This window comes from Molothrus aeneus, chromosome 3 (assembly GCF_037042795.1).
Source record: "Molothrus aeneus isolate 106 chromosome 3, BPBGC_Maene_1.0, whole genome shotgun sequence".
NCBI lineage: Eukaryota > Metazoa > Chordata > Aves > Passeriformes > Icteridae > Molothrus > Molothrus aeneus.
The window spans coordinates 22,795,241-22,817,354 of NC_089648.1; the positions used below are offsets into that span (position 1 = coordinate 22,795,241).

A 22,114-nucleotide genomic window follows, 5' to 3' on the forward strand; every position below is an offset into this window, starting at 1 on the left:
ATGTCTAAAATTTGTACAGTCATAAACTGGTGCTGCTGCAGTCTTTGAGACATTCACTGTTGCGAACAGCACCAGATGTGTGGTGTTCCTAAATGTGCATATGTTGGGGATAAACAAGCAATGAACAAATCTGTACTTGCACAGTGTGTAGAGCTCCATTTGTGGTCTTTAACAGGCATTTTTTTGTCAGAGTGAAGAGTGTTTGTTAGTTTTTTTCATGGTGTAGCAATGCACTCTGCACTGCTAATAATCTGAGAGTTTTTTCCTAAGCAAAGACTTACATTGTGTATGTGTTTTATTTTGGTATGTGCCATATTTTAGGGGTTTTTTAAAATTATTTGTGCCTATCTAAAATACTTAAAAAGAGCACTTTGTCATCACCCACCATTCACGTTAAGTAACAGCAGGGAAGTGGGACCTGAGATGGTGCTTAGGCTTGAAAAGTGTGGAGACAGACAGCTGTTAAAGATTGGTGGCTTAGAAGGACAGGTATGATAGAAAGGCCAGAGATAGAAGAGTGAAAAGTCCTAACGAGGAGGTAAGGTTATCATGAGAGATTTAAAGGCAACTTAAGGAGCTTTGATCAAGTCTTCAGCTGAGCAGGGAACAGGAGAGTCCTTCTGTCATTTTCAGTGTGAGCTGTATTCACTGGGCCTTCTGAAATCTTGTTTCAAAAGTTAGAGTTCTGAGGATCATTCCAACGGTGCTCTGACATTTGCTTTGGTTCCTTCTGCCTCATCCTGTATGCTTTTGATGGAGCAGACACTAAGCTCTATTTAAGATACCCAGAAATAGCAGTGTTTTGTACTCATTTTACAGAAAGAGAGCCTAACTCTTTTAATTTTGTGTGCTTTACTTACTTCAAAATTGATATATTCTAAAAGAAATGTGTTGGTGTGAACTACAGTGGATGCTTTTTGCCAGTGGCATGTAACCTGTCATTGTTCAGGGCACTAATGGCCACTTAAGATTGCAATCAAGGCTCTTTCTGCTCTTGGCACTGATCTAACCAGTATTACAGTGTCTGTTTGGTCTCATGGGGCATTCTGCCTGTCGTTTCTTCCAAGGCTTCATAGTTGGATTGGGAAGCATGTTGAGTTTGAAAGGATACCAAAGTGTATGTGTCAAATTATTCTGTCTGCCCAACCCACCCAAGATAAGACTCACTGTTTCATCTTGCAATTAAGATTGTTTAATGACTTGATGCAACATAGGAGTTTGCACAAGTTGGGAATGTGGGTTCTTGGTCAATCCCAGTGCCACAGCTGTGTGTTGAGGCTCATGGCTTCATTAGGGTCCTTAATTGTGTCCCCTTGCCTTTTAGGCTTTATCATCTTCCACCAGGCAGTTTCCAAGTCCTTTCTCCTTGTATTAATCACAGTAGTTGTCTGGCTGACTTCATGCTGCAGAGCTGTGTTCAGCTGACTGCCATCTCTTTTTTTAGATCACTGCAGAGGTCGATTCCTCCAGTCGATCAGGAGCTACTGGAAAAGAAATACACTACTGTAGTTATGTAGATAGCTAATCCTGGGAGAACACACAAAACCAATTGTGTGCTATCCTAACTGTATTAACCTTATCATCAGCCGTTTCTGATGGTGGAAAAAAAGTGCTGCCCCTCCTTGTGTTTTGAATGGAGACATAGACCTCCAGACCTCCCCTCCCCCCCCCCTTTTTTTTTTAACTATCCCACTGTTGTCTGGAAATCTAAACTTTAACCAGAGTTATTTAATATGCTTGCAAATCTCGAAAATAATAAACTATTTCAAGTATGATAGAAGAGTCAAAATACATGCAGTACAATATTCACAAATAGTTTTGTTTTGACATTTATCTTGCTGTAGTCGTTCTGCCAATTGGCTTCAGACACAGCTACCAAAAGAATGAACACATGTTGCATTCATTAGTTCTCATCTGGCTGTGCTTCGTCTTGCAAGACAGACAAAATCATGATCACATTAAATAGATTGTAATGCATTTGTAATACGGGTTCCCTTCTGCTGAACAGAATGATAGCTTTGCAAAGCTGCTGCTTTTAAGCCATGATATTTTGCTTAGGTTTCATATAATGGATATGAGTATATTGCCAGTGATGTCATTGCTTTTTCGTCTCGAAACGATGTCATGTGAAAAATATTCCAATATAATACTGAGTGAACTGCTGCCCCCTTCTTCCCCCCCGTGTGAACTCCCGGTGTCACTGCTCCTGTCACTCCTCGCGTCGCGCTGTGGCTGACGATAGATGGATGTTTGCCGTTTCTGACAGACAGACACGCTTTGAAACAATAATGGTTAATCTGCATCTGCCGAGGGAGGGTACTGTCGTTAGTCAGGGTGCTGGTTCTTTATGCCCGAGCGCGGACGGACAGACGGATGCTGTGGGCTGTTGATGGTCCGTGCGGCGCTGTGCCCCGGCCGTGAGCCCCGTGCGGCGCCGCGGCACCGGGGCTGGGCTATCGGCTCCGATCGCTGCGGTTCCCGGTGGGGAGGGCGCAGGACCGTGCCCGTGTGCGGCCAGCTGCCGCTTTCCCGTTCGGGAGCAGCCCGGCGAGCTCCGCTTCCCGGCCGAGCAGGCCCCGGGGGGCCGCGGCCCCCGGCCGGTGCCGCAGCGAGCGCGCCTGCGGGCGGCCCCTCCCCGGGCCCGGCCCGGCCCGCCCCCGCCTCCCGCGCTCGCTCCGGGGCAGGGGCACGGGCGGCGGGACCGGCAGGGCTCGGTGGCCCGGGACCGTGTGCTGGGCGCCCGCCGGCCGGGCCGGGACGCGGGAGCTCTCGCTGAGGCGCGGCGGGGCCGGCTCGGCGGCGCTGGCGGCCGGGGGGATGGAGGAAGGCTTGTCCTGCCTGGCCGCAGCCTGCGACCCCTCGGCGCTCGCCGCCTTCTGCACGGGTAAAGTAGCGCGCTGCGCCGGGACGGCTCGCTCGGGGCGATCCCCGGCGCTCTCCGCTCCGCGGTGCCCATCCCTGCAGGGCAGAAAGGGAAGCCTGTCAGCCCCGGGTAGGCTCTGCCCTGCGAGGTGTGAGAGCGGCTCCGCGCCCCCTCGGCAGCCCGCAAGGTGTGCCTGCCCCGCGGCTGAGGGGCTCGCCGCCGTGCGGCATCCGCACCGCCAGAAAATCGACAAAAGAAGGACAAGTAAATAAAATCGGGAGGTGTGCGGATAGCGGAGGAGGCGACAGGGCGATAAAGATGAAGCTAATACTGGCTGGAGAGGAGGCGCGGAGCAGCGCGGGTCCCTTCGGGCCGGGCTGGGACAGGGAAGAGTTTGGATCGAGGGACCCTCCGCATGCAGCCCCCGTGGAAGGGCGGGCGGCTCTGGCGTGTCCAGCCTTCCCTTTGGAGCGCTCGCTTTGCCGCTCTCCGAGGGAAGAGCCGGAGGAGCCCCGGCGGGACTGGCGGGGCCTCAGGCAGGCAGGCGGCAGTAAAGGCTCGCTCAGCCGGCTGCAGCTTTCTCTGCCTGAAGAATCTGTACTTGCCCTTCAGAACTAAGGGCTTCTTCCTCTTCTCCCTTTGTTTTTACCGGTGTCATAGTAAAAATGAAATATTTCCGTTCATATTGCCTTTCTTTAAACAGCTGCTCTCAATACAGCCTCTATTGAGCGCGAATTAGGTAACTAATTGTAGCGTTCTGACTGTAGCTACCAAAACTATATGGTCTTGAAAAGACCAACCAACCAAGTAACCCTAACCCAGAAATGCTATCAGAGATAAAGCATGTTCCTCTTGTACACGGAGTGGAAGTGTTTCACTGCGAGTGAAACAGACATCAGCGAGCGCCCGTTCTTTGTTTGCTGATTCATGCCGTGCGATCTGGATACAAACGCAACATCTTGCCTGTGAAACTTACGGCCAAATATACGATGGTCCACAGAAAAGTTTTCTTCAAAAAAAAAAACCCATAGAACAAGTGCTCAATGCCTACATTTCTATGGGTTTTTTGGAAGAAAGGAATGACCTTGCTATAGTGTACTTTGTTAAAGTGAGCGATGTGCACTGTACTTCATCTGCTTCAGAATTCAAAGCATTTGGTTTAGAATTCAAGATGTTGCAACCCTCAAGAAAGAGGGGAGGGTAAATTGGAAATGTTAGCATTTTAAGTGCTTTGCGTGATTTTTTTGCAGTCTTGTGAGGATTTTTACCGTAGAGAAGAAAAGCTAATATTTAGCTGTTTGTCTTCAGAACAAAATTCAAAAGAACAGCATATTTTATGGCTATAGCTTGGGGCTTTGTTACCAATATGTAGAGGTCTATGTGACCAACATTTAGTCTACTGACTTTAATGGCTTTTAACAGGAGTTTCTGTGATTGTCTGTACAAAATGTAATAGTGTCTCAAACTTCAGCTTGAGGCGTATCTTGGAGTTCCAAAGTGAGTGGGACATAATGGACTTACTTACCTTTGAGTTTTGTATAGAAATCCAACAAAATAAGATGCAAGAAATGCATTCTTTTCTGAATCCATGTTCTATTTTAATTTTTTTCTGTGTCTTAGGGAATTATTTTTTCTAAAATCTTGATAAAAGACTGAGCATTTTGCTTCAAAAGAGTTGGCACGTGAATTAAAAGAAAGCGTGGCTTTGGATATTCTTAGCAGGGTAGTGTGTTTTGTTGATTTAAAACTTGATTCTTATTTGTATGGTTAAATGTAATATACCTTTATATCAGGTTTTCCCATGACTGTATTTTGCGTTGTGTGTAAAGTTAGAGTGATAAGAAACTGGTATGATGGAGAATCAGCAAGCGCTTTGTTCCTGTGAAATTTCTAACTTCAGCCTTGAGGGCTTTTAGCAAATTTGCACTGGTAACAAGTATGGAAATGCCTGAGATTAAGTTATAGAAAGTATCTTTTTTTTCTTCTTTTTGTTGGGCTGGACATGCTCGTTCTTGCTTTATTTTATGGAGCTTAAGGTTTTATACTAACAGTAGAGTAGGGTCAGGGTTTTGCATATAATTTTTTTTTAATAAGTATCCTATAGTGATATGCTTTTCCATAGGAACTTTACTACCTTTATTAGTGATTTTTTTTTTGTGCACAGGTGTCATTGTACATACCTCTCATTGCCCATTTCTTGTCAAAGCTATAAATTAATTCCTAATTCAGCAGTAAAGAACTAGCATTTCCTTTTAATACATAGGGTACAAGTGCTGATAAGCGGCTTAATCAAAATTTTTTAAAAGCTTGTCTAGTGTCAGTAGGAAAGTTTTTTTTTTTCTAATTAGCCTTTTATAATTAAAGCTAAGGCAAAGACATGTCCCTTAGGAAGAGGGATAGCTATCAGATTGGATATGGGCTGGAATTTATCTCAGATAATACAGATCAGGGTAGAAATTTTCAGTTTGACCTAGGGGAATATTTACCTGCAAACAAATCTTCAGTTGGCATGCTTCTAGATTAAATATTCACCTCCAGTGGCATTGAAATTTGTATTTATATATGAGGAAAAAACCAAACAAACTCCAACATCCTAGTACTTTTAAGCTTGATTGCTTTCAGACTCTTGATTTGTATGCATTTGTCTTTAATGTTAAGACTGGTAGAGAGTGTGCTTAGGGTTTTTTCTCAGTGGGGTTGGCCAGTTGCTGGAGACATTGGTGGCAAAGGTGGGGTTCTGTCTGTGGCTCTGCAGGGTTTCTCCAGGGTGACACTGAGGCTGCCTTGGGCTTGGTGCCCCTGGCAAGGGGCTGCCCCCGTGGAGGGCACCTCAGCTGGCAGTGGCTTTGCCACCTGCCTCGCTGGCAGGCAGTGACAGTGGCTGGCACATACTGCTGTTCCTGCTGCCTTGCTTCCCTGCACAGGTGCTGGTGCAAAAGTATTTAATTTGAATTTGTATCTCACATAAGGGACTGTGCTGTAAGTATTTGGGTCTTACAAGAGCCTTTTTCTTTCTAGTGCATGCAGGGCTATGTGTACACAATATAAAATTTCAAATACTGTAGAGGTCAGGAGGGGTTTTTATCTAACGCTATTTAGAAGCCCAGTACCTTGCCTCAATAGAGATCTCATTTCTTTAACTTCATAGTTACCTTTTAAAACTGTAGTATCATTTTTGAGTAACTTTTTTTCTGCTTTGCCAATTAAGATCTCTAGCTGGCTCCCAGCAGTTCTAGGAACATGTATTAGTCATCAGAAGGGGGTTGAGGGGATAATAATGACTTGTGCAGGGTAATGGTAAGTGGTTTTTAGCAGTTGCAGAAAGTAATTGCAGGTTGAAGTATCTGCAAGCCACACTTGGAAGTTGCTGAAGTATCGGAATTGGTGAAATGTCAGAGGTGGAGTTGACGCAGCAAACTTGTCATTAAAGGTCAGCTAGAAAGGTTCTGACTGCAAGCACTTTCTCAGCACCAAGTCTTTGCTCTCAAATTTTGAGTAATGAGTATCTTTATGAACCCTACATCACACCCCTGCTTGGCACAGAGAAGTAAGCTCAGCAGGAAAGAGGGGGCATTGGAAACTTGCCTCTTGCAGCAGGCTTCTTCAGCCTGCTCCTTCTGCACAGAGCCAGAGCAGCTTTGGGAGCAGAACTTGCAAAGAAAGAGGGGGAAAGTGCTGGACATGCAGCTCCTGCCTTGTGAGCAGGGAAGAAGGAATAACCAGATGTGACAGCCATTAGTCACAGCTCTTTATTGCATGGTGAGAAGATACCCTTGTGCATCTAAAAACAGGATTTAGACATGTCTTCTCACTTTGCTCTACTCTTCCAGCACCTTTTTTGTTCTTTGTATGTTCTGAAAATGCATTAATTTGTTGGGGTTTGCCCTTGTTTGCCTGTGAAGCTCATCAGAAGCATTTACAACCATGGGAATATCCACAGTCTAATTTCTGATACCTATGAAGTGCATCAAAGGGAGTGTTTGCTTCCATGAGAATGTGGTTTGAGTTGACCCTTCAGGTTTTTGTGTGATTTTACTTATTTGGTGAATAAATGTCACAGTGTCTTGAACATTAAGGTATTTTTTGAGATTTTTTTCACCTCTATCATCTAAGAAAAGCAATCAGAGCTGCAGGTGTCACCCTGAGTGGTTTGCACTGATGGTGTGCAGTTTCTGTGCTGGGATTATGTTGTGTGTGTGATGGCAGGGGTTTGGCAGGAGCTGACCAGTGAGCTGATCCAGCTGAAAACTAACTGGGGGTGCAAAAAGTTTTCTATAAGGTAGCCACCAAAAATTATGTCCTGAAGCAGATACTGGGGCAGAAAAAACAGTCTCATCCTTCAAGGAAGATCATTTCTTTTAGCAGCAGCCCATGGTTTGACTGGCTTAAGAGCAAGTGAAACCATGCCAAAGACAATAGTACTGCAGACTGAATCAATATTAAAATTAGAATAATTTATTGTTTTGACTTTTGATTTGATTTTAATGCATGCAAACAAACTCAGTGTCTTCCAGTGTTTCTGCTTGCTTTCAGCTTCAGAGTCTTGAATGATTATTTATGAATGACACGGAACTGAAGAAAACATCTCATGGCTTTCACTGAAGAAATTTTAATTGCCCATCTTCACAATATTCTATGCATTTTTGCAATCAAGGAAACCTTTAGGCCTGTAATGACATGAAAAACTGCTGAGAAGAAAAAAAAATTGACAAACTTTTTTTCTTTAAAGGATGCAGTTCAAACTTTTAACAATATTCACTGTACTACAAATAATTCTAACTGTTTTGTTAGAGTTTTGTTCAGTGGAGGCAGAGCTGCGCTCCTGGTCCTGCTGTGGCAGGGTCGCTTGTCCTCTCCACCTTTCTGGGAAGTGTTCCCCAGCTCCCCCAGACGTACACGTTGCGTGTCACAGAGTTCTGGCATGAGAACTTTGTCCTGTGCAACTTGCAGGCTGCAAGAATGGTCACACCTCCTTAGAGTGTGGGCTTGCACAGGAGTTGTGGAGTTATAAGTGAAGGCAGAGACTTGGGGCATGTTGACACAGTAGGTTAGTAAATGTGGATTAGTAGGTTAAACAAGCTGGCATTTAGTCTTGAGTAAGAGCAGTGTGCTTGAGTAGTTACAGCATGGAAGCTGAGATGCTGTTAACTCTCTCTTGGGCTCACTCCCTGCTGATTTATTTGGCCATACCCCATCTTGCAGCCCAAAAAACCATATTTTGTTAAAATTAAAATGAAAGTTGTCAAATGAGATTATGGGAAAGGTTAGAAGATGCTGAAAAGTAATAAAATAATTTTGTTCCTGTTTGTGTATTCTGCTGTGGTGGGAGGAATATGTTTCATGCATGAAGGATCCTGTTATTTTGATTGGCAGTATTATGTGGAAATAGTATCCTCCTGGATGGTTCTTTTTTATGTATAAATAGCTGAATTAGCATAGCTAATGCTTAGTAAGTGTATGTGGAATTAATCAGTCCTAAAACATAAGCATTAGTGGAATGAACTAGATAATTCAGTGGTTTAAGATAATAGCTGCTTTCAGAGTAACTATTATCTTTTTGGCTTTAGATTGTTCCCCACACAGTTATCAAACAAATACAAATCTCCAGGGTTTAAAAAGGAGAATGAAACTGAATTGCAAACACTGGAGACCTACAATGTGTAGCTTTTTCCAGAGTACTTTTCACTGTGAGTTGGAGTGTATTAGTAAAAAATCTGTAAACTTTATTTCTGTGGGTTCAGGGAGGCCTAACCTAGCATTGCTGTTCCTGATGTGTTACAAAAAGTGTTGGAAGTGTTACCCAGTGATAACCAGAGAAGAGCTTTGGCATGGATCTGCAAGAGACTGACAGCTGATGTGGCAGAGCCTCTCTGGTTGTGTTGGTGCTCGTGTTCTTTTGCAGAAAAACCTGATTTTTTTTTTATTTGTGTCTTTTAGCAAATAAAAATTCCTCTTTCTGAGGTGGCTTTGATTGTTATCAGTTCTTGATTGATTAATGCCTTTATTTTGAGGAAGAAGAAAGTAAATGGGGAAAAATGCAACTTACTTGTAATTTTTGACTCTGCTGTTACTTAGTCCCAACCATATTCAAGTCTTGTTTTCCTGTCAAGTATTTGTAGCATTTGCGGTATTTGTAATACTGGGCATATCCATGATCAGTCGCTATTGCTATTTGCAGAGCTATGTTTCTTTACCTAAAAACTGTTACTTTGTAGCAAATAGTAGGAAAAGAAACCTGAAGTTCTTTTATGCTTCAGAGACTCCATCTGTAGGAAGATCAGATAAGTAATCTGTTCGTGATACAAAATGTGATGTATTTAAGCAACTTTGATAGATACATCCCTTTTGAGTGTTCAAAATTTGGCAAACATTCCCCACACAAGTGTGCTTCTCTACAGGGTCCTTTGAGAAGAAAGGAAAAAGCATCCTTATGGAAAGGCATTTTTCCTGCTAAGCAAATTCCATGCACACATGCATGTGATTTATCAACAGTGACTGTGATAGTTCAATTTTGTGTAGAACTTCTACATAAAATACCTTCAAGGTGAAACTTTAGAAGGTCTTAGCCTGCCTATGCCAACCAAAGTGTTCTGTTCAGTCATTGATTTTTCTCTGGGAAGGTTTAGCACCATGTAACACTGTTAGCCAGTGTTTGTGCTTGCTTTGCTTCAGTTCTGAAATCTGCTCTGTGGTTTGGCCTAAATAAAGGTGAGACTTAATTCCTCCCTTTTCTGGGGAGTTTTCCATTTTAGGCGTAATAGTGCCAGGATTAGCAACTGAAATTATGTTTGAAACTGGCTTCAGTTTTATGTATTCATTTCTGCAGAAGCGGCCTAACTGCAGCTTTATAAAATATATGTGCAGTGACACATAGAGATGTCTGCCATGCTGTTCAAGAGTTCTTCCCTGTCATGAATTAAATCTTTCATTTCACAATTACCTCATTTATTTATAGGGCATTTGTGGGAACTTGTTGATAGTGTCCTTGCTAAGGAGAGTGCAGCAACACTTGGTGAGAGGTCTGCAGGCTGAATTGTCTAAAATACTATCTTTGCAAAATAACAGCTGTTAATATTGGTGTTTCTTCAGCTCTTGAGAAGCAGTGTGTTGCAGAACAGTCAGTCTCCTGTCAGGCAGCAGCAGCCACAGCAGCAGGAAAGGTGTGAGCAATGCTTTCCACCCACAGCTTGTTTACAGCTGTTACTTCACCAGGGCTGTTTAACTGCTAGCACAACAAAACAAAAGATCTTAGCTAAAGAACCAGTCAGTTTAATTGTATTTATAGTTTAATTGTATTTATGCTCAGTCCTCATTTTTGAGGGTGGCTGTTGACTTTCACCAGCATAGATACTTCTTACTGTTCTCTCGCTTGTATTTTCTCTGACACACAGTGTGCAGATATTCCATTGATTTCTCACTAGTTCCTCCTGTGCAGTAACTGAATTGGAGACTGTGACTAATCTGTGATGAGTAGTTGTAGATACCACCTTCCAGGTTGGCTGTGGGAGCATGTGCTCTATCCTTGAAATCAAGCAGATAACTTAGCTGTGTCTGAAGTATGACTGGTCTTTATGGAGATGGGTTAGTTCTTTTCTATGCAAAAAAAAACCCCAACCAAACCAAACTGCTGTGGATTTGGTTCTACCTGGAGTAAATATGAGCTGCTGTAGAGACGTTCCTCTAATACCAAAGCTGCAAGCCGCTGCAGAAGCTGTGGAAGCTTCTTGGTGGAGGTAAACAAAAGCAGGATTTTGATTGCTGCTGTTGCAAGTGCTGTGTTGGATCAAGTTTGTGACTAGAGAGCTTTAGTCTCGTGTTCCTAAGAAATGGTGGATTTTTAGAAATATCAAAACCAAACCTTGTGTCTGTTCTTGCTTACAAGACAGAGGAGAGGTAGAATGGCTGTGAGATGGTATCCCCTGCAGCAGGGAGGGTAGCATTTGTGTTGCAGAGCTGGGATAAGGGATGCCTTCTGCAGGAGATGCTGCCCAGGGGGATGGATGAAGCATGACAGCCTTGCAAGCACAAGCAGCTGCTCCTGCCCTGCTGCAGCAGAAAGAACACTCCCACCTGGAGTACTGGAATGAATACTCCCACTAGAGGGCTTGTCTCTTAGAGGTTTTGGTTTTTTTTTCAAGGGAGGGAGCAGAATTGTCATCCTTAGTTTTGGGTAAGAAGATACAAAGAGGGGCAGTAGCTCTTCAAGGTCACTTCAGCTTGGAGTGAAGTTCACAGTTGGTGTTACTGAATGGGCTCTGGTGTGGAGAGGTGTAATAAAGCAGCAGCCGCATAAGGCTGTGAGTAAGTGGAAGGAATTCCTATACCTGAAATACCAGAAAACTAAGATAAGGCAGTGAGTTGGTGAGTCTGTTTCGAAACAGGTTTTCCCTTTATCTGAAATCGCCGTGTCCTGTGACTTGGCGCGATAAGAGCTGTGAAATAGCGCTGTGTACGCCAGCGCTGGTGCCTCTCCCTGCTCTGGGGTAGGCACATTTCTGCTGAGCACAAAAATGCTCAGGTCCTGCTTATTCCAGCAGTGCTGAAAGGGAAGGCTTTCCCTGCAGGGTAGATGAGTGTTTTGGGAGAAGGAGGTCTGTATTTCTTTGGCAAAGGAAATGAATACTACAGGCCAGGTTTCTATTTTTCTTGATGGAGTTTTGCATAGTGGCACTTAGGATAGATTGGCTTAGAACAGCACAGAATGAGATCAAAGAAATGTTTTGTAGAGTGGTATTTTTGATGTTACAAATTAGATATTTATGAGTCCTGGGGGAAGGAAATGCACAATGAAGCAGCCAGTACAAAATTTAGGAAACGTTCCAACACTTATTTATAGGGATAATGTCTAACTTGATTTCTAGATAACAGAAACTAGAGATTATTAATTTGTGTGCCAGGATTTGAGATTAGTATAATTTTGTAAGTAAACATTGCATGGTACAAGATAAAATGTATCCATAAAAGAAGAGGCTATTTTGCTTTGCCTGTTGTTATCTCACTTAATGATTTCAGTGCTTTTCTGTTTTGCTGCTGAAATGGTACTCTAGAATTGATGAGATTATAGCAATCTTAGAGTAGAAACTTCTTTCCTCTAGGGCAAAAACGTACTTGTTAAAAGCATACCACAAACAAAAACCTGGTTAAGTTAGTTGGCAAAATTAACTATAAATATTTAAGATATTGGAAGATTGCCATAAGTGTCAGATTGAAAGTATGTTGGTACTACTGAATTCAGATTCTTTGGAGCAGAGATGTGCTGCCAGTAGTGGGGAATGTTGGACTTCACTTGTGTTGTTGCAATCTAAAGATTGAATGTTTCGCAAACTTGGATTTATTCACGTGTTACTAGAAAAGTTTATGTTTTGGAAATAGAGCTTGGATAATCAGAGGTAAGCTGGATGAATTGGGGCTTAAATTCTGAAAAAAATATTTCTAAATACATAGACATTTCTTTGAGCATGAATTAGCACCATCACTCTGACAAGAGCAGTTAAAAAATAAGTGGTACTGCATGGAGGGAGGGGTGCAGAGAGCGATGGAGAATCTGAGATTACTGTGAGTGCTCTTTTTTTTCTCTCTTTTTCCCTCCTTCCTCTCTCCCCCTTTCCATTTACAAGCCTCCACACCAACTTGCTTGCCTGCCACATAACAGCTGGTACCTGTCTGTGCAAGTGAGTTTGCACAGTACTCCAGGAAAACCAATGTTTCAGATGGTCCCATGTTTCTCTGTGAACTCTGTGCGTTCACTGGGCTTTGTGATGTTTTGGATAGCAGTACTTTTGTCTGAGCCTGACTGTGGTTATCATCATTCATTGTGTTGGGCAGGTCAGTGACACTTCATGCTGCCATCTTTTTGTAGATTTGGGCATTAAGGACATAAGGTTAAAGAAGACTGTTCCAAGTGGGAAGTCAGACTGAATTTACAAGCCAGAATTAGGGTTGTCCTTCAAAACTATATTGAAATCATATAGGTAGTGAGATGCATGGAGGAGGTCATAGTCTCTTCCAAGTTAGAACTCTGAAAAGGTGATTCTTTCTATAAAAGCAGCTGGTTGGTATTTTGAGTTAACTTTATTTTCTTTGTGTGTCTCTCTCTTATTTTTATGGGAAGGCTCTGAATCTTGCTTCTTGAGAAATTGCATGCATTTAAGTGCTGACCTTGCTACAGCACTTAGGGTACAGCCCACAAGTGTTAATTGACCTTTAGGCAGTGTGGGATGATGAATTTCATTTCATTTAACAGATGAAGAGTGTCGTTAAAAGGAGATTAAGGTCAAAAGCTAATTATCTCATTTTCTAATTAAGTAGTCGCCTAATTTGAGATTAGAAAAGCTTGTTTGTCAAAGTGCCTAGGAAGGACTGCCCTGTACATGTCAAAGCCTGATTGCTCCTGGTGGGTTTACCTGTGAGAGCCGAGCACTTTTCCTCGCTGAGGTCTGGCCTTTTGGGTTAGGCACAGCAAGCAGCCTCCTCTGCAGTGAGGCTTTGGGAGTGCAGGAGAGATGCTTTCCTGTTCTTGGTGTCCTGCTGTGGCCACCGTGGAGCCCAGGCAGTGGCTGGCTTTGTCTCTGTCCTGCAGAGCTAAAGACTGTTGAGTTTTTCCATAGAGTGGCTTGGGTGCCATCTGCTTTTGGTGCAGGGAGCTCAGTGGTGGCTGAGCCCTTGGTGAAGAGCAAGACTTTTGGAATGTGGGCCCTCTTCAGGATATGAAAAGTTGTTTTCTTAGAAAATATTAGCTAGATCAGTTGGGCATTAGGGAGGATGGGGATTAACCTACATCGTTTCTTGCTCACTTAATTTGTCACTTTTAAATTAGCATTTTAGAATGGAAGTGTTCTAACACTTCTTGCACAATATGATTTCCAGTGAAGGAATACTAATCTATGTGTGCTAAAGTGTTAATGCATGTGTAACTTGCAGTAGAGTGGTTTATTGCAGCTGTCTCTGGTTTCTGTGTGAATTTCCAAGCCTCTGTGTTAGAAAAGATGTCCCCTGCCCCTCTCCTTACTGTGATATGAGAAGCGGGTGTCACCAAATATTGATAAGAGCTTGGGGTGGCTGGGATAGTTGCTGGGCCATTTATATGGGGGATCCCAAGTGGGTGCCCATAGCCACTGTAGATTCTGTCTGTGGGGTGTAGAGGTCACTGATTTGTAGCAGAAGCAGTATTTTGGAAGGGGAAGGGCTTGTCTTGCAGGTTCAAGGCCAAGCATTGAAGAGCAATATCAGGAGCATCAGGAGGCAAGCAATGTTAGGGGAAGAAAAGTGCTTAAAAAACCACAAGACTTTTTAAGCAGTGGGTGGGGAAAAACCCATGAATGGTCTTACTCTTGAGATGCATCTCAATGGAGGTGGAGCTGATAGGAAGTATGCAGTTGGGGAAGGATATGAGGCAGTGCCTGCATAGTTATCTGCCTCTTCAAGTAATCAAATGGATACCCGTGTCAAATATGAGAAATGTCTGTAAGTGTTTGTTCTGTTTTTGCAGTCTGCCTATCAAAGTTAGTATCAGCAAGTATGAAATATAAGATTTTTGTGCCCAGTAAGTTATACAGTTACTGGAAACTTAGACCAGCAGAACACTCATGTTGATCAAATATGGTATGTATGGGGCTGTGCCCTGTGAATCTCATGCTGATGTATTTCTAGATTATCTGTATTAAAACTGAGTGTTTGCAGCAGAAGATTACACAAGCTTATTACAAAAATATTTTTATTTTCTGTAATTTGTGGTTATTATTGGGTTATTTTTTGTCAGGGTGTTTTTGTGTCATCTTTTTATTTTTCTTCTTCCTTGCTTTTTCATGTCAGGAAAATAAAAATATATGAAAGCCTTTGTGCACAAATCTGTCTAGCATATACAAGTAGAACTACTAATTGTTAGATGTGAAGTGGTAAATCATCTTATGTGTCAGAATAACTCTTTGAAATAAAGTTGCTTGAAAACATGGATTGTGTTCTTTATCATGTAATGATGCAGGCTCACAGACATGAGCATGCTTCAGACTGACCACAAAAAGGCCAGTAAAGCACTCCACAAAGGCCAGTAGCAACTGTTGCACTGCAGAATATACATGGGCTTCAGCAAAATAATCTCATGGATCATCTACAGACAAATAAAATACTGTTTGCTCTGGACTTGTGATCAAAATGGTTTGTGGAATGGCTAGTGTAGAGTGATATATTTTTTTTATTATTATTAACTACTTGTAGGGGATAAAATTAGATGGGTGTATGAGACATTAAAAAAAACCTCATGAGCTGTGCAAGGAAGACAGTCTTGATGTGATGGTCCTCGTGCAACATCAATCCTGAGCAAATGAGTGGAGTGTGTTCTTGACACATCTGTTCATTCAAGACAATGTGTTCTTCCTGCAAACCTGAAGAAATGTCTTTGAAGGAGACAAATTTAAGGTTTAGCTAGTGTTGGAAATGTTAATGTACTGCACTGTCTACAGTCAGTGACTTACCTGTACCAATCTCAGAATGTCTGCATTGTTATTCTAAAAAGAAAATAAAGAATTTATGCTTTTGTCACCAGTAACAAGTGTGAGATCAAGCAGTGCATTGGTTTTAATTTGGTGCAGGAAAACTGGAAGGTTAGGGAAAAAAATGAAAAACTAGCAAAGGAAGCCAAAAATGTGTGAGGTGATTGAGAGAGTTAAAAGGCCAGAGTCTTGCACTTGCAGGAAGGGAGAGCTGGGGAGAACTTCCCACTCCACTTCCATGCCATTAGCTCAAGGTTCTAGGATAATGCAGTATCATTTGGGTTGTGGGGGAGCTCTTTGAATCCTCTGTGTTTACGTTGCGTGCTGTAATTACTATTCTTGGATTCTTTCCATGACTCACATCCTTTACAAAACTGAGATAATTTGTGCATGTGCTGGCATTTGGAGGAGATACTGTGAGCAAAAGTACAGAGCCTTAATTCTACTTTTTTTGTTGTTGTTGAAAATTCTGAATTATAGATATGGAGCATAATTCTTGATCTTTGCACCTTTTATAAGCTACTCTTAAGTCAGATGATCTGCAGAAAACTGCAGAGAGTTTTCTTTCTCATAATGTATAGGAAAAATAAATTTGTCTGGTATCTCTCTGGAAATATAAGCCTCATCCAGAGTCAAATTTTTCAGTGCTCTTTAGAACAAAAATTCGAAGTTATACCAATACATACTTTCCCTCACACATGAGCAGATCATGGTTCTCATGAGAAAAGGTTCCTTGGGGACAGTTATCCCTGAAATTGTCAGCCAGATCTTTATACCAGTCCCAGTAATTTCTGTTCCTTTTCCCTAATAAAAGGCTCTTCCCACTCTGGGGAAAATACAGAAAATGCTGTGGGTGCCTTAACAGCCAGGGGTTTAAAATTACCTGTGGTTTATGTGGCTTTATTGGATAAAACATAGGATTTTCCACCCCGTGGTTGAAATTTCCATGGGCTGGAGTTTGTAGAATTTGTTTTTCTGAAATGCTGCTTACGTCTAAAATGAATTCCTTACTTAGATTTAGTCAAAGCTGGGAGGAATTGACTCAGAGGGGTGATAATGGATGCTCTGGATTTGTTGAGGGGGCCCAGAATAGATGGTTCAGTAGTAAGTTTTTGGTTTTTTTTTTCAAATATAGCCAGTTCAACATTCTGCTAGGCAGCAAATGATGAAGGGTGATGCTGTTCAAATGCTGGTACCCTCACATGCCTGCTAGATGAAATGTGAGGAGTGATATGTGGTGTGGAAGGTTTGTATAGTACCATGACTGTGTCCTGGATACTCGTTTTGGAGCTCCTGGCCCAGGCTGAGGGGCAGTTTGAATTGCTGCCTTGTTTGATCTGCTAGGAGGGGTTTGGTGCCTGTGGCTGTGAGGAGTCCCACAGAGTCACCTGTCTGTTCAGTGCTGTGAGAAGTGAACCCTCATTTCTAGAGTCATCCCTGTGTCTCATGAGTACCAAATACAAGCATCCCATGGATATCCCTTCTTATTCCAAAAGCAAGGGAAGAATTGATAAATACCTTAAAATAAAAAATCAGACCGATGAACTATGAAAAATAACAGAACATCTTGTTTTGAAAGTTGTAGTACTGTATGGTTAGACCTAGAATGTTTTTGCTATCATTTGAGTGCCAGTACTCTTACCTTAAACCAGTTTTTAAGACTGAAATACCTTGGATTCACATCTATGTGGATGTCTCCACACTACTACCAGCAAGCACTGTGGATGGTACTTTTTGTCCACACTGGATCTTGTTCCCAGCATGTCCCTTAAAGGCATAAGTCCTCAACAGCTTAGAAAACATGACCAGCGCATCAGAAATGGTGCTGCTTGGTTATAATAAGAATAACCAGATAACTAAAAAGGTATTTTTAAAATGAATCAAATTAATTAATCAATAGTTGACTGCACTTACAAATTACTTGCTCTATTTGCCTAACTGGTTTCCCTTTTGAAATAAATTTCCCTCTGGTTTAATAAAAGAAGAGCAGCTTATGGAAGGCCTGGACAGATGCATGTCTATGTCAGCACAAGGGAGAGGACAGATGTTCAGTAGTGGGAGAAGAGGAAGGGAGGAGATGGAATTTTGCTTCCCATTGACTGACTTTGTTCTTGCATAAGAGCTGTTTCCTCTCTGAAGGAGGGGGGCATGTCTTTGAAGGAAGGGTTTTTTTTTTTTCGCTTGAACTTCTTTTGAAGTAGTTCTTTAGATTATAAAATGTTTTAAATGAAAGAATAATCTGGAAGATATTTTGAAAACTTCTGTGAAGAAAAGGTGTAATTGTGCAGAGTTGTCAGAATGATCTCATGGATTCCAGCTTTGTTTACTTTTAGGGCATCTTCTTTTAAGATAATCCCTGCTGAGTTACTTTTCAACACACTGCCAAGAAGGGCATTTGGAATTCAGTTGAATATTTGCTGCAATGGGTGAGATATTTGGGTTGGGAATTATTAGTTTTAATTCTCTAATAGTTGCCAGGGTAATATATGGTTGTCATCACTTGAAACAGATGCTACTTCTGTAGAATGATAAAGAACAATGAAATGTCTTCCAAGTGTGCTACTGTATTCTTCGATCAACCAAAGTGATCAACCAAATTAGTCTTGATTTCCCAGTGATATCCTTGCCCTCCAGCTTCTTCCAGTGTCTCCTGTGTCTCCTCTGCCCTCTCTGCAATGCAAAGCAGCTACTGGTGGTTTGGAGCCTCCCATTGTACAACAGGGCACATTGCTTTACCTGGTTTGGAATCAGCTGGGTGGCTCAACCTTCTTGGCCTTCTCCTAAGCCCCATTTCCCTAGTTGTGCCCTCTGACTGTCGCAGACATCTTTTGTGAAAATCCTTTTTTTTAGGATTTTTTCCCTTCTGAGAAGCTGAGGCCTCAGAAACAAAATGTAAACAATGGTTATCTGCTGCTGTGGAATGCAACAGGTCCATCTGTGATTGGCCCATCTTGGATGTTTATAATTAATGGCCAATCAAGGCTGAGCTATCTCAGACAGAGTCCGAGACACCTGGCTTTTGTTATCATTCTTTTCTATTCTATTCTTAGCTAGCCTTCTGAGGAAACCTTTCCTTCTATTTCTTTTTAGTATAGTTTAATGTAATATATATATGTCATAAAATAATAAATCAAGCCTTCTGAACATGGAGTCAACATTCTCATCTCTTTCCTCGTCCAAGAACCCCTGTGAACACTGTCACACACTGACAAGCTGTTGGGTTGAAGTTGAGTTTGAGGGTCCTTCTGCCTGTCTGTGCTGTGCCAAGGCTTGATCTCCCCAAGGAGAGCATTGGTCCGCTCCTCTGCTGTCTCAACAGAGGTGTTGAGGAGGTCAGAGCATTGCAGCTCACCCTCCCAGAACAGTTGTTCTTCCAAGTTCTAATTAATGACATGACTGTGCCTTTGGGATCTGCAGCAGCCAGCTAATGTGGCTGCAGCACCCCAATTTTGGGGCGCTGGGGTTCAACAGCAACAGTCTGGTCAATGTTAGTAGTTCATGGGAAATAAAGATGTCCAGGGATGTGCAGAGCATTTGCTTCTGTGCTCATCAGAGAGACTGATCAGCAGTAGAGCCTTTCCTGGTTCGGTAATTACTCTTGTTTGGACTCTACACAGGGAGCACAGTAATATTTGGCTTCTAAAATGATGATCTGACATCGCTACTTATTCCTTTTACAAGTGTTTTATAGTGATCTGCTGCATATTTGTGCAGCCTGGGAATGTATCCATAATTTATCCATTATAATGGATAATATCTATTAACTGAAGACATTGGACAACAAAAAAAGAAAAAAAAAAAGGGAGGAGTTTCCCCCCTTCCCCCCCCACCGTCTTTTTTTAAGGAAATGTCAAACTGCTTTTTTCTGTTTGGACTGCTACTCAGTGTAAGAGATGTTAAAATGTTTATAATATTTTGAAAATAATTGTTCTCTGGAGTGTTTATTCTGTCTGGTCCACTGCAGGTAATACCTACAGGATAGTAGAAATATGAATTATATGGTATTTTAAGTCCATTTGCTTTCCTGAAGTAAAAGCTTTTATTCATGGATTAATGTACATTTACCTTGGTTCCTTTTTGTATGCCACATAGGTGTGTATGCATATAGGAACTTTTCCCAGCTCCTTAGAACAGATGGGGATTTATGTTTTGAACATGAAGATTCTAATAAAAGAATCTTACATAGTCCTTCCCAGCCTGTGGTAGGTGTCACAGGTCTGGGTTTGTAAAGTCCTGCTGGAAGAGCATTTTATGTGCTGGGCTGTGGAGTTACTAAAATCAATTTTCTGTGTATGGGGAGGTACAGTTATGGATGGTGGGATTAAAGGTCTTTTTGTTAAATCCTAATCTGTTGTCTCTGGGTCTTGATTTGATTATGTATCTTATTAATTAATTAATTCCCCTGCAGTTCTTTTCATCAGCCAGAATGAATATAGTACTAAACATGTGCTGTTTTTGCATTAACCAAACAGTGAACTAAAACAAAATGCAAAACTGTCATTTAGGGGCTGGTTTATTATTGTAACCTTAAGTGTTCCTTTCAGTTCAATAATAATCTTGGATACATTTCATTACTAGAGGGTTTTTAGGGTTTTTTTACTAATTAATTGTAGGATTTCTGTTTGTATTGTGAAAGTGTTAATTATGATGCTTTATTTTGGTTGGTTAAATTCTTGGTCATTCAGTAGTGAGTATCATGTTTTAACTGAGTGGAAGTCGGCATTAAACTCCTTAATCTCTTCTGTAGTGAATTCAGTGGAGGAATTTGGCTCATATTTCTTTTGTTTACATGTATTTTGAAAGTATCCCAACCCAACTATTTCAAAGATGAAGGCTTTTTTTTAGGCAAAATCAAAGTATATTAGGATTGTGGCTTATATTAAATTTTTTCTCCTTGATATGTCTTCCTAAGATTAGTGAAAATTAAACTTTAGATTGAATAGGATCACAGTAATAATACCAGCTATTTACCTTTACATTTAAATTTGCCGTGTTTATTTTGTAGAATATGAACTTAAGTGAACTATATAAGACAAGTGAATTTTTGTTAAGCTATATTAGAAGTTCCTTACTGAGTTTTTAGGAAGCCTTAAACAGGATGGGTAAGGAATTCAGTACCTTGTGACTGAGTAACATACTCTTTTACAGATTTTTTTTTTTTAAGTGATTGGCCTATGATTTATTAGACCAGCCAAATACAGAAATCTGTTATGTGTTATTTTGGCTTGGCAGAAATAATGCAAAGAACTGTCAAAGGCAAAGAGTAAGCAGAAGCTGTAATTTCCTTTTTACCACTGAAGAATAGATTTGGCTGGCTTAGGCCCTCAATGCTAATCTATCTCTGTGTGGCCAAACAGATTTTTGGAACCTTTTTGTAGTGCATTTATTTTCTCTTCGCTTCAGGCCAAGTGTTATAAGTTTGTATGTTTTTTGGCACATCCAGGGTAGTGATGTGAAAAAAGTTCAAGAGAAGGAATTGAAATTAAGAAGTCTGATCTAGAAATTGAGATTGCCACTTGATGCAATTAGGTCATTGTTAACAGTACTTGTATGTTCAACTGTGGAATTTTTTTTTTTTTTAACTTTGAAACTTGCTTTAATATTAAGAGTCATAGTTAAAATTCTTCAACAGTTCCACAAGAATATGTTGCAGAATTTTATACCTTTTTGGTTAATTTAGTTGCTTGTTTAAATAAGGTTAATTTTAGTCTTCCTTCTACTTGTAAGGATATTTTTCACAGGAAGCACATTCTCTCTTGTGGTTTTAGTAGGTCCACACTCTTTAAGCCTTCTGTCTTAGCTAATGATTAGTAATGATTTCTGTCTTGAAGCACTAATTCGATGTTTGCTGTAATATCCATTCCTTATTTGCCTGAACTTGTTTGTTAGAATGTCTTTAGTATTTCAGAATGATGGGACAGACATACTGGTGTTGTACATGCCTCTTTCTGTGGCTTTTAATTCAGAACAAAGCATTTCAGTGCCTCTTTCTGCTCTGCTTTTCCCCTGCACAGATGACAGCATCTCGGCTGCCAGCACCTCCGATGTCCAGGACCGTCTTTCAGCCCTGGAGCTGAGAGTGCAGCAACAAGAGGATGAAATCACTGTGCTAAAAGCAGCCTTGGCTGATGTGCTGAGGCGTCTTGCTATCTCTGAAGACCATGTAGCTTCTGTGAGAAAATCAGCACCAAGCAAAGGTAAGCCCAAATTTGGTAAACTCTTCCTAGAGTCAGGCTGTGTTATCATGTCAGAATGTTCTCCATTGGTCACTTGTTTTTTCCCTTTTCTGTCTCATTTGGGAAGGCCAATCTATTTTGAGCTGGTGGGGTTAGGTTTATAATAGTGGCTTAAATATATAAGCCAAGAGATATCTAAAATATGCTTGGTAACATTTTTATGTTCTTGATACCCCTGAAAATTTTCCTTATTTCTTGCTAAAAGGTTCCTGTTTTAATTTCAATGGTGGAATGTTAACCTGCCACCAGAGGTTCTGGGGCTTATGGACAGTTTTGAGTCTCAGCTTTGACTTTGCCTGGAAATTACTCACCTGAAAGGGCATACTAGAGACTACATTTTCTCTTGCTCCTAAATGATTACCACAACAAAAGCCAAAATACAAGACTTTCTGAATGTAGTTATTTTTTGTTCCAGTACAGAGATAACTTACCACCAGTAGATCTCATGTAAGAAATGACCATGTAGCAGCAATATCTCTTTTGGTTAGTCACTAGTAACTTTTATATTGTAGCACTGATATATGTAG

At 41.3% G+C, this 22,114-nt stretch overlaps 1 protein-coding gene across 2 annotated transcripts in view; it reads left to right on the top strand.

The window, feature by feature from the left end:
* The window catches only part of EML4 (EMAP like 4), a 146,965-nt gene that overhangs the window by 56,962 nt on the left and 67,889 nt on the right, over positions 1–22,114 (top strand). For both annotated transcript variants that reach the window (XM_066546491.1, XM_066546490.1), the window contains exon 2: positions 21,366–21,548. In XM_066546491.1, the coding sequence (XP_066402588.1) occupies positions 21,366–21,548 (183 nt within the window). The remainder of the gene's footprint in view (positions 1–21,365; positions 21,549–22,114) is intronic.